This window comes from Eptesicus fuscus, chromosome 1, assembly GCF_027574615.1.
Source record: "Eptesicus fuscus isolate TK198812 chromosome 1, DD_ASM_mEF_20220401, whole genome shotgun sequence".
Lineage (NCBI taxonomy): Eukaryota > Metazoa > Chordata > Mammalia > Chiroptera > Vespertilionidae > Eptesicus > Eptesicus fuscus.
Window position 1 is genome coordinate 92098408 of NC_072473.1, and position 12105 is coordinate 92110512.

Sequence of the window (12105 nt, forward strand, 5' to 3'; positions counted from 1 at the left end):
CAGGGACTGGGGAGTTGGGGGGACACAGTTTTAGATTGGGAAGATAAAAAAGTTCTGAAAATTTGTTTCATGAAAATGTGAATGTACTTTACCAAACTGCACACTTAAAAATATTCAAGATGGAAAATTGTATGTGCATTTTACCACAGTTAAGGGGAGGGGAGGAGAACTAGTAAGCACAAAGGCATTTGAATCTGCACCTAGATTTTCTTTCCCACCAATTAACACTTGTCCTTTAGGTTCCTGATTATCCAGTGGTATCCACTCAAATATCTGCTTCTTCAGGAGATCCTCCCCAACTTCCCAGACATAGCTAGTGTTTCTGTTAAGATGTGGCTGCTGGCTAATGGAACTGTAGAGCTATGGTGTATCTGATTACTGCCACAGTGAATAAACATTCTCCTCAATGACAAGGCTGCAGACAGAGCAGTGAGGGAGACTGTCTTGGTCCCGCCCTCAGAGCCCACAGTCTGCAGGGGAAATTAGATCTTTCAAAACCAACCACACAGTGTGATATGAGCCAGTGAGCACTGTGAATGCCTAGAGAGAGGGGTTATTGACTGCATAGCATGGAAGCAAGTGCAGTCAAGGGGGCCTTCCCCAAGAAGGTGGTGCCTGAGCTGACTCCTGAAGGACCAGGAGGGTTTAGGCAGGCAGAGGAAGACATCAGAGCGTATTCCAGGTGAGTAAGCCCTGGATAAGGAGGAAAGAGAAATATGGGAAAAAGAGAGGGGTTGAGAGAGGAAGGGAAAGAATGTGAGTAACAAAGTTGAGAAATAACCACAAATGATTCAAAGGAATTTATTAACTTGTAAGTGCCTCTATTGCAGATATTTACTTGAAGAGTATCCCACCCACCGCCAGCTTTCAGGACCTTTTCGGAAATGTTCTGCATAGAGGGATGATGGCCAGAGCTCCTGGCCACCACCTTCTCCTGGTGGCATTGCCCACTGGCTGACTGACAGTTACACTGATCCTCACTTTCTGCCCTGGAATGGACCAGAAGCCAGAAGCATCATCACCTCTCTGGTCCAGAGAAGACTTCAGAGATCCCAGTCCTGGTGGCAGGCAGACAGATCAACTGAGCAGAAGTTGGAGTGCATGGCAGGGAGAGGTATGCCTGAGTGAGAACCCTTCTCCCTGCCCACCTCCACACTCTTTGCCTGAGAGACAGACAGTGGATGCCTGTGATAAATGTCCACAACCAGTATTTGAATTATATACCTGTGCATGGAAATGAGGATATTCAGAACATATATTAGAAAAAGCAAGGACCAGAATCAAGTGGGAAGTGCCTGAGTACAAAGGTACCCAAAGATAGGGGAGTACTGCAACAGAGTGCACACCATTCTGTCTGCAGATCAGTTCCTTCATAGATTATTGCCTAGGTTCCCCATCCCAGGAGAGACCCCTTGAAGACAGTTCAGCTGCTCTCCTCTTTCTTCCTCAGAACGGGGCAGGCTGAAGCTCCTGGAAGGCAAGCCAACAAGGTCCTGCACTGTGCAAAAGCTTAGCTGATAGCTGGACTTAGTTAGAGGAGGGCTCCTGGGTTATTGAGCCCAAAACCTGGTAACAGATAGGCTTTGGGGAAAATTCAAGGCAACCTGGGGGTAATGTATTCAAATGTGAAGACCTACATGGCTCTTCTAGCTCCTGGGGTCAAGGTCAAGGTTGGAGAGGCAGTTAGGCCCTAGCCCTTACTGCTTTTCAGCAGCAGCTGGGTCAGGGCTGTTCGCCCCATCAGAAAGGTAATCATCCTCATTGTTCTGCTTCATCTTGGTTTCCAGAACCGTGATGCGCTGCTTAAGCTTTTGCTGGGCCCCCGTGTACTCAGCTAGCAGGCGGCCAAAGCGAGTGTATAAGGTCTCCATGTTGGTCTCCAGTTGTTCTAGCTTCTCCTGCACATTTACCTCCATGTTGGCTGCCGTCTCATTCTCATCCAGCAGCCCCTCCTTTATCAAGATCTCTCGGCCTCTCTCCTCCAAGACCTTCTTGGCATCAGGGTACTCAGTCACTGCTTCCATAAGATCATCCTTGGACAAGCAGAAGAGATCTGAGTAGCCCAGGCTGCGGATATTGGCTGTGCGTCGATTGCCCATTTTGCTACCCTTAATGTTAAGGATACTGATCTCTCCAAAGCAACTCCCAGCAGAAAGCAGGGCATACTGAGTGACACCATCATCAGCCACCACTGCCAACTTGCCCTCCTTGATTATGTACATCTCTTTGCCAATATCCCCCTTGCGGCAAATGTAATCCCCAGGGCTGAAGACCTGAGGACGAAGCTTCAATACCAGCTCCACCAGCAGGCCAGCCTCACAATCCTGGAAGATGCGTACTTTCTTGAGTGTGGATAGGTGGACATTGATGGCTATCTCAGCCCTCAGCTTGGCTGGCAGGTTTTTGAGAACTTCCCGCTCATCCACACTCTTCTGATTGGTCCACAGGTAGTCAAACCACTTAATGACCTTGGCTTCCATCTCCTTGCTCACTTTGCGAAACTGCATGTAATGTTTGACTGCATCGATCTTGGCCTGGAACTCGGCCCGGGTGGCATTCATGTTGGAGATCATGGAGCCCACATTTCCAACGATTGTGGCAAAGATGAGGACGCCAATCAGGAAATCAAATATGACAAATAGGTACTCCTCATCCTTTACTGGGGGTGGTGTTTCCCCAATGGTGGTGAGGGTCAGTGTAGACCAGTAAAGGCAGTATATGTATTCCCTAGCCAGGTAGCCATACTCAGGGTCAGTGATGTTGGGATAAACCCAGGTATCAACCCCAAAGCCAATGGACTTGGAGATGGCATAGTAGATGCAGGCATTCCAGTGAATGATGACCAAGATGTAGAGAACCAGGTTGCTGATGCGGAAGATATTGGGGTAACTGGTGCGTGTTTCAGTGCGGTCAAAGAATTCAAACATGCGGGCAAAGTGTAGCAGGCGGTTAAAGCGCAGCTCAGGGCTGTGGATGCCCACAGCAAAGTAGACCAGGTCTGTGGGAATGATAGAAGCCATATCTAGCTTGAACTGCAGAGTGTGGATATAGTTGTCCCGCAACTTCTTGGTATCTTTGACGAGCAGCCCCTGCTCTAGGAAACCTAGTAGAGATGCAAACCAACATATCACCTCTGCTTTCAGCCCTCTCCCTCCTGATAGGCTAATACTCTGCAAGGGACAACCTGTTCACTCAACTCTCCTTCCCAAGGAGGAGTATAGGAAACTCATGTAGCAGGGATGGCCAGAAAGACCTCAAGAGAGCATCCCCTGGTCTGTAGCTCACTAGGCATGTGAGGACCATGAGATTCAAAAAGGGGCAGGCACCAACCTAAGTCCCAGCCAAGCAGTTGAGTCTAAACTTGTGTTGAGAGAGCTTCTTGGAATTTTGGACTCAGGCCTTTGGACATATGAGTCATGCTCCTGCTTGTGCATTTCAGTTGCTCACTTACCTGTGCGCAATCGGACGAAGAGGTCGGCAATATAAACCGCATCTGAGTAGTAGTCCAGCACCAGCCACACTAGATAGTAGTCTTTCTGTAGGTCACTGAAGCAGGCTCTATAGGAAAACAGGGCTGGGCTTTTCCCCTCAATTCCAAGCCAAGTTCCCCTAGAGGCCCCAAACTGAGTGCCCATTGTGTGCAAAGCATGGGATGGCTACCAGGGGAACTGATGAGTCACAGTCAGCCTGTTGCTTAGCCAAATCCTTGCTGAATGAATGACTGGGGTGGGGGACGGTGGGTGGAAAATGTTATCAGGGAATGCTAATGTAGAGATTGGCTTTGGAACTGAGACTGCAAGAAGAATCTCCATAGGTTGAAAATGGAGAGAGGAAATTTTCTCTTGAGAAAATAGCATGTTGTGATCTTAAAATAATGAATGCTGGGGGTGGGTATTCCAGAAGGTGGAGCTAGAGAGAAGGCCAGGTCCAGAGGGCCTTGAAGGCCATGCTGAGGGCTTAAACTTCATCCTGTGGGCAATAGGGGGCCATGAAGAGTTTGTGAGGAGGGAGTGACATAATCAAATCCCAGTTTCTACCAACCACACTAGTTGCAAGTGTAGAGAATGAGCTGGAGAGGTCAAGAATGTCTGCAAAGAATGGGTGTAGGGCTGTTGTTGTGCCAGGGAGAGAGGAGGTAGCCTCACCTAGGACAGTATTGGTGGGATAGAGAAGTAGAAACAGATTACAGACACCAGAAAAAAGGATAAAAGGATAAACATAAAACTGTTGTAGCATATTAATTGAGAGGGGTGGGCTTTAAATAGGGCAGTAAGAGGCCTAGGGTAAGCTCTGTGTCCACAGCTGGGACTGGTATGCTCTCAACCCCTGGGCCTGAGGATTGGAGTGCTTTGGCCACCACTTCCCAGACCCTCCCTATTTACCTGGCCACAAGCAAGCACCAGTTGTAGAGAACAGGCATGGCAATGACAAACAGCCAGCGATAGTACCAGTCCCCAGCTGGGTCCAAGACAAATAGTTCACATTTCTTCCTAAGGAGACAGAAAGAGGCCAGGCTTGTGAATCAGGCACTCAGTGTGGCAACACCCCCACTCCCAGAGGTCAGGGGTCCCTAAAAAGCAATGCCTAAGGGGATGTGCAGGGTGAAGGGCAAGTTGACTTAAGGCCCTGTTTTTCAGAGAGCCACAGCCTGGTACTGGATATCTGAGCAGAGCTCAGATGGGCAAAGGACACTCCTTTTCCTATTTTAATCCCCCATAGGCCCATTGGCTCTCAGATCCTCTGAAGTCCCCATGCTAAGAGGGAATGACAAGGAGTAATGCTTTTATTTGGGTGGGCCTCAGAGCCTGGTGAGGGACTTCCACAGGATTGTAATGAGGGCTCAGGACCTGTTTTTACAATCCTCCCGGGAAGAAAGAGGAACACCAAGCAAGTGAGTGCCAAGTGCTTCCTGCCCACCCTGCCCTCTCTCTTTGCTGCCTGGCCTCCAGCCCCCAAATCACTTTCCCAGATGCTGTATCCTGCCTTGGCAAGAACTCTTATCCTACACTGGCCAGAGGTAGGGAATGTCGGCTTGGCCAGACATCTGCAGTCGCCTACTCATTCCTCCAACAACATATCCTCCAGCTCTGCCTTCTCTATTCTCCCCACCCCCTTTTGCTCAATTATTTCTAGGCTTTCCCTGCCAGTGAGCCTCCAGCATGGCCTCTTCAAAGGCCCACCTCTGCGCCCACATTGGCACTGGTATGGGCACACTCTCAACAGCACTCTGTAACTGTGCCCTACTCTATGTTTACTTGCTGCTGGAATAGAAGCTGCAATTGAGCCCTCCCTCTGCCCACACTCAGGTGTCCTTGATACTTGCTTCATGAGAAAAGAGAGGACATCTGGCAAGGGGCAGCTTAGGGGAAAAGCCACTACAGGCTCCTATAGCAAGTGGGTCACTGGCTATTGTAAAAGCTATTTTCTGGGACAATGGAAATATTCTAGAGTTAAAACTGTAACAGATCTCCTCTGCCTACCCCATTCCCTGCCATGGCAGGGCTTGGTATATAACCCAATCTGCTCATGGTGACATAAGAAACCCCACCGAGCCCTCCAATTGGATGTTTGGGAGCCCTTCTAGTCCCACAGGTTGGATAGATATACTTGGTGCCCTTGCCCTCGTCGTCCTTGTCGCCTTTGCCATCCCCTTGTTGTGTTGTCACGGTCTGGAGCTCAGGACCACGGAAACGCTCAAGGAATGAGTCAGGCCTATTTTCCTCCTCCCGGAAATTCTTGTTGGCCCACTCTCTAATGACCCCCATCAGGCGGACGATCCTAGAGGTGAGAGAGGAATGATAAGTCAGAAAGAACTGTGTGTTCAGAACCTGTACTCAGGAGCTCAGTGTCTGATGAGGGAGATGGGAAATGGGCCAAGTCATTCTTTTCCAGTGCCAAGAACTGGGATCAAGGCCAGTGCTGAGGCCAGGGAGCTGGGACTCAGACATGACTTGGAATGCAGCCTTAGGGGAAAGAGAAGACTTCCTGTAGGAGGTACCATCTCAGTTAATTGTTAAGAACAAATAAGAGATCTCCAAGACAAGATGGAGGTTGTGCTAAGAGAGGACAGGCCAGAAAGATGGTTATTCCAAGCTTTCCGATTTCCCTATGAAACCTACAGCTCTGGACTTCAGATCTCAGGGCCCTCTATGTAGGCCCCTCTGTGGGAAGTATCTCTCCCTCCTGACACAGAGACAGGTAAGTCTAAAGAGAAGCCTCCTCTGGCCACTCCAAGGTTGTTCAAAGGAGCATACTCAGGAAGAAAGAGTTGAACTAGAATAGCACTGACAGCGTTTCCCAAATGTCTCCGTGGGAAGGTCCAGTGGGACTGAAAGAAGGAAAGCCATGGTATCCACTTTGCCAGTGCCTGTGGGCAGGAGGGGATAGCATCAGGGCCATGGTGGAACCCACCTGCGAAAACCACCCCTCCCTCGCTGGGGGGCATCCATCTCTGCCAGTCTCTGCAGTTCTGAGGAGGTGTCATCTTCAGCCGCAGACTCTGGCCTACAGAGGAAGAAGCAGTTGACCAAAGGTTCTCTAAGCATACCTTGTCTCCTATCAGCACTGTCTTCTCTTATGACTTGCCTAGACATCCCATGGTTCCTTGAGAGGATGTTCTTGAGTCAAAGATTTCTCTGTGACAATGAGGCAGAGCTTAAGGACATAGCAGCCTCCAGGCCATCTCTGAAATGTTGCTGACTCACCTGCTACTCTTCCTGTGGTCATCTTTGCCATTGGCCTTGATAGCAGTAGGTGCATGATGGTTGTGGTTATTGGCTGGGGAGCTCTTTACACCATTAGATTTTTCTGTCATCCTGCATGTACAACTGGGATCCTCACCTGCCAAGGAGAGGGCAAAGAGTAAGGTCACAGAGGACCCTGACACCCATATAAGTCAGGAGAGCGGAAGGTGAGCAGTGAGAAGAGAACCAGGGCCCACCTGGAAAACACCAGCACAACTTACTGATTTGCAGTGCAGGGCAGGGGGACACAGCATTGCCTAAGTGCCAGTCTCTAAGCACCAAGAAGATGATACTGCTCTCTCTATTCTGATAGGTCATTAAAAAAGGCAACCGATGTTAAATTTAAAAATGTGTTTCTTTTTCTTTTACTCCAGTGAAGCCTTTGACTGTGAACTATCAGATATAATACAAAACAAACAAAAAACTGTTTAAGCCATCTTCTCTTGCTTTGATTTGAAGATGTGTGGCACATGTTTAGGTTACTGAGCACCTCCAAAGCAGCCCTGCCCCAAAACTCCTGCCCCATGAGAGGAGATATATCTCCTTGGCCCAAAGAAGCTGCCACCCAACCCCCCAGCTCTCTGGTTCTCCTATCCCAAGATCATCCCAGAGTTCATGCTCCTCAGGTAGGAGTCTCATCTCTCATTGACTTTTTCAACCAGAGTTCCTTCTTTTCAATTCAAATCACATTTGCTCCAGCACCTTCAAATAATGTTGCTCAAGCTGAGGGACAGAGAGGAGCCCCATGGGTGGGGAAGGGCATGAGGAGGAGAGAAGGGAGAGCTCCAATAGGCTCCACAGGCAATGGTCCAAGTCAGGACTCTCTCTCTTTAGGGCTATGAGAAGTCTTGGAATGACTGATAAGGAACATGACAAGGACAGCATTATATTCTAGTAAGATCATTGTGGCTGCTAGATGGAGACTGGATTATAGGGGAGCAAGAGCAGAAACGATGTGGTAGGGAAAAGGCTAGAGAAGAGGGTACCGCTGAAGTCTGAGACAAGGCAGAGTGGAGAAATATTTAGGAAGTAAAAAGAACAGGACTCAGAGAAGGATTGGGTGTAGGAAACAAGGGAGAGCAAGTGGGTGGCATCATTCAGGAAGAGAATACAGAGTGAAGGTCCAGGACAGAGCCCTGGACAGCACCAATATTTAAGAGTTGAGTAAGGTAGGAGATGTCCACAAAATAGACTAAGAAGGAACAACTTAAGAGGAGAAAATCCAGAAGAGAGACAGGAGATTGTGTTCCACAGTGTCTGCCATGGAGTCAGGGAAGCTGGGGCAAAATAGATTCCTAGCAACTCTTCTCTGCTGAGGCTGATTGGTATGCCCCCACCAGATTTGGCCAGAACACCTGCCAAATTGCCTGTGGTCCCTATGCTGGAGCAACCCTGGCCCCCGCCCCCACCTCTTGTTCCAGCTTCTGGAGCTGTCACCATGGTGATAGCAGGCATGTCAGCCTCTGTGGTGAGTGGTAATAACAAACAACTTCAGAGATGCTCTGGCAGCTCTCTGTGGGACTATAGCACTAGGATGCTAATAAGGGCACCTGAGGCAGAGGAACCTGTTTGGACCCTAGAGGCAGCAGACCATGGAGACAGAAACTTCCAAGCAACACAAACAAAGCTGGGGCCACTCATATTGATCAGGGTTTCAGATCTGGCCTCTGGAATCTTGAAGGTTAAGAAGGGTTATATCACAGTGAATGAAGGGCAGTGGTAGAGGAATATCAGTCAAAGGCAAGTCCATTGCAGGGATATAGGGAAGCTGGATCTAGGCTGGAGTGTGAGCTGTGCTTGCAAAAATAAGACAAAGGAGACCAAGGACAGCCCAGGGAAGTTGCAAGCACCAGGCAGAGAACGTGGGACAGTCTCTCGCTGATAAAGAGACAGTACAGGCCCTGCCTGCCAGCATTTGGCTTCCTCCCCTCCTTACTGATAATGGGCAATAGCAGTGACCCTGATCCCACAAGAGGGTAGCTAAGGTGCCATGACACCATTTATGCCTTCTCTAAGGTTCTGGCACCAAGAGAGATTCTTCTCCCATGATCCCGGATCCTTCTCTGCCAGGAACAAGCCCTTCCCTGAGTCTGACTGCCAGAAGCAGCTATTTTGCCACACACACTCTCCTGCATCAGAACTGCTCCCTCAGATCACTTGCCAGGAAACAGGCCAGCGGTTCTCATACTCTCTCCAAGAAACCTCATTTAGTCCCAAGTCTTCAGTTACCATCACATTCCAAATGAGGCATCTCTCCCAAGCTCCCCACCCATATCTACAGCCACTGCTCTTTTTTGGCACCTCAAACCCAACATAGCTAAAACTGAACTTGACACCCTTAATTACAAATTGGCTTCTCTTCCAATGTACCCACCTCCTAGAAGGGCCTGCCCTCTGCCCAGTCCCCCAAGCCAGAAAACTGGATGTCAACCATACTTCTTGTTTTCCTCAACCATCACATCCAAGTAGCCTCTGTCCTCAGTCAATTGTCCCCCAGAGTGTCAAAGATCTGTCCAACTACTGCCTTCTGTACCCTAGGCCCTGTTCTGGTCTCGAGCATTCACTGTCACTCCATGTCTGCTGCAGCACTCTCTGACTGACCCAGCACTCACTGGGGTCTGTACTAGAGGGGAGACATGGACACAATTAGGGTTTGCTGGAAGTTAAAGCTCTCAGAGGGAGATAAGCCAACCCTCCCTCCATAGCATAAGATCAGAGAAGGAGGTTGAGGGGAGAGTTCTAAGAAGCTGCAAAGGTGGCCGATGGCTTGAAGAACTGACCAAGTGAAGGAAACTGAGGAAGACAGGTCTCAGGGAAAAGAGTCTCAGGAAAAGGAATCTATAGGGCCAACACCCTGCCCCCATGTCAGGAAGAGCAAGGCTGCCTATAGAGATGAGAGCTGGAGGAGTCCTGCATCCACCAACAGAGGCCTCACTGGTGCCCTTATGCAGAGCAGCCTCAGGAGTGGTGGGAAAAGAAGACATCTTTTTTAGGGTTTCAGAATAAGTAGTAGGAGGTGAGGAAGAAGAGATAGAGAATGTATCTGACTCTTTTTAGAATGCTGAATGAGTGAAAAAAGGCAAAGATAAGGTGGAAACTGGATCACATGAGGTTGCAAAAAGTTCTCTGTGTTTCTATTTTTTTTTTTATCCTTTTACGGACAGGAGATAACAAAACAAGTGTAAAGGTTTTGAGGAGGGATTCAATAGAAAATTAAAATATTTGTGCTTGTGACCAATTCCAGTTAAGGTTGGAGCTCATGAAAGATGGATATAATGGGTGGATTTGTGTATGAGAGTTGGGGAGAGGAGACTTATCAAGCACACAGGGGAAAGGGCCACTGAAGAACAGGCTAAGAGAGGAAAAGGTGATAGACAAAGATTTTAGATAGGAGAGGGGTGCAGTGAGAGACAGTTGAAGAGGATCACTCATATAAAACCTCAACATTCTCAGTTATATGGGAGAGGCATCAGACAGCAATAGATGCAGACTTTGGAGGAAGCCAGAAGGTTTATAATAGCTTCTGTGGGGTTGCATAGGGGAAACCAAACAAGTGTGAGGGTAGGACTGGAATGGGCGAGGAAGACATCAGACCATGTCGTTGACAAAGAGAAGAAAGGTGGGCAGAGGTCCTAGATGGAAAGTGGAATCCTCAAGAAGGGAGACTTTTAAACCAACAGTAAGGCAAAGTGCTTCTGTTAATAGCCCAACATCAATTATTATACTTTTGGGTCTCTTTAATCCTCATCCACAAATTAAACAGCCAGTCCAAGACTTTTATAGAAAATCCAGCCTGATCCAAGAAGTGTCTTGGACCCTGGTTGAGAGCATTCTGAAGACAATTCCTTTAGAGATGGTAAGGCCAGGAACAAAAGGAACAAGTTAGTCATATACCCAAGAATAGAAGAGCTACTAACTTCCAGTTTGCAACTCTTTTAAAAGTTCACTGTTGCCCAATGCTCTTTTTTTCACTCAAGCAGTCCATACATATTCCCAAGGCATCTGTTGTGCACCAAGTCAGTGCTAAGTGCTGAGGTTAGGGAGATGAATCTGTCAGTCTCTGACCCCAGTGTTGCTCCAAGAATAAAAGAGAAAACAGCCAGGAATACAGTTCATCCTCAGAGTCACTTGTTTTTTCAGTAGCATTTGACAGTTTATCCACTCTCTCCTTGAAATAATGGGTTCCTTCTCCTGGTTTTCCTCCTGCCTCACTGGCCACTTCTCTATAGTGTCCTCTGAAGAAGCCCCTTCCTCTTTCCAAACTGTAAAGTTTGGAGTGTCTTAAACTCAGTCTTTGGATGGAATCCTTATCTTTTATGTCTTCATTTCCTCATCCAATCTTGTATGCTTATGACTTGCAAATTTATAATACCAGCTCAGTCTATCCGTTGAACTCCAGATTGCCTTTCTGACATTACCACTAGGATGTTGAATAGGTATCTCAGGCTGAATATGTCCAAAATTGAGCTCTTAATCTTCCCCTCCAAACCTTATCCTCCCATGCTCACCTGTATCTTAACAAAGGCAATGTCATTCTCCCATTTATTTGAGTCAAAAACCTAAAAGCCATCCTTGACTCCTCTCTTTCATGTCCTCACTCTCTACCTATGCAAATTATGTGAACTTCACCTTCAATCACTGTATCCAATCACTTTTCACTATCTCTATCATTAACACCTTAGTTCAAAATACCACCTTTTCTCCTTGCCTGGCACATGGTATATGCTCAAAAAGTAAGTTTTTCATGTAGTCTATTACTCAGCTTAGGCTTCTACTACAACAATTAGCTGATTTTAAAGGAATATACAACACTTCTGAATTTGGACAAGACAGAATAACAGGAACCAGACATGCTCTCCAGAATAAAATAGCCAAACTTAGGCAAAATACATGAAACAGCTATTTTTAAACATTAGACATTAGGCAACAATAAGCAGTGATGCCTAAGAAACAGGAAGCAAATGAAGTGAGCCCTACAATTGCTCCAGATTATTCTCTCATGAGAGTTTCCAGGCCATGGCACAGAAAGAGGAAACTCAGGTGGAGCCTGACAGATTCCCTGGATTGAGAAGACAGAGAAGAGAACCCAAGGACACCAAGGCAACTAGAGTTTGCAAAGCAGAATACTGGAAAAGAGAGCTGCACAGAGAGAGAATTCTGGAGATTTTCAGAGAATCCTCTCAAGTACTCAGCACACTCTATGAGGAAGCTAGCCATACCTGAGGAAAGAACCACCCCCCCCCAAAAAAAAAAAAAAAACTAGAGTCCTATCCCTATCCCTAATCCAAGGCTTGAAATAGTCTCTGATGCTACCAACTAGACTGGAAAACCTAATGATTCACGGGGTATTGGGGAGTGGATC

At 47.6% G+C, this 12105-nt stretch overlaps 1 protein-coding gene across 1 annotated transcript; it reads right to left on the reverse strand.

The window, feature by feature from the left end:
* Positions 1-1697: 1697 nt before the first annotated feature.
* Positions 1698-6814, reverse strand: CNGA2 (cyclic nucleotide gated channel subunit alpha 2). The gene is made up of 6 exons (XM_008158713.2): positions 6705-6814; positions 6412-6504; positions 5608-5778; positions 4383-4490; positions 3452-3558; positions 1698-3103 (listed from the first exon to the last, which is right to left on the reverse strand). Exons 1-6 carry the CDS (start codon positions 6812-6814, stop codon positions 1698-1700), a joined length of 1995 nt encoding a protein of 664 aa, XP_008156935.1.
* Between the last annotated feature and the right edge of the window lie 5291 nt (positions 6815-12105).

Bases quoted from the DNA above. Each gene is read 5' to 3' on its own strand.
- CNGA2 (XM_008158713.2), bottom strand. From the start codon at position 6,814: ATGACAGAAAAATCTAATGGTGTAAAGAGCTCCCCAGCCAATAACCAC. The intron at 3,559-4,382 runs GTAAATAGGGAG...GTTTTCCTATAG, and splicing joins TGGTGCTTGCTTGTGGCCAG to AGCCTGCTTCAGTGACCTAC. The intron at 3,104-3,451 runs GTAAGTGAGCAA...CATCTCTACTAG, and splicing joins CTTCGTCCGATTGCGCACAG to GTTTCCTAGAGCAGGGGCTG.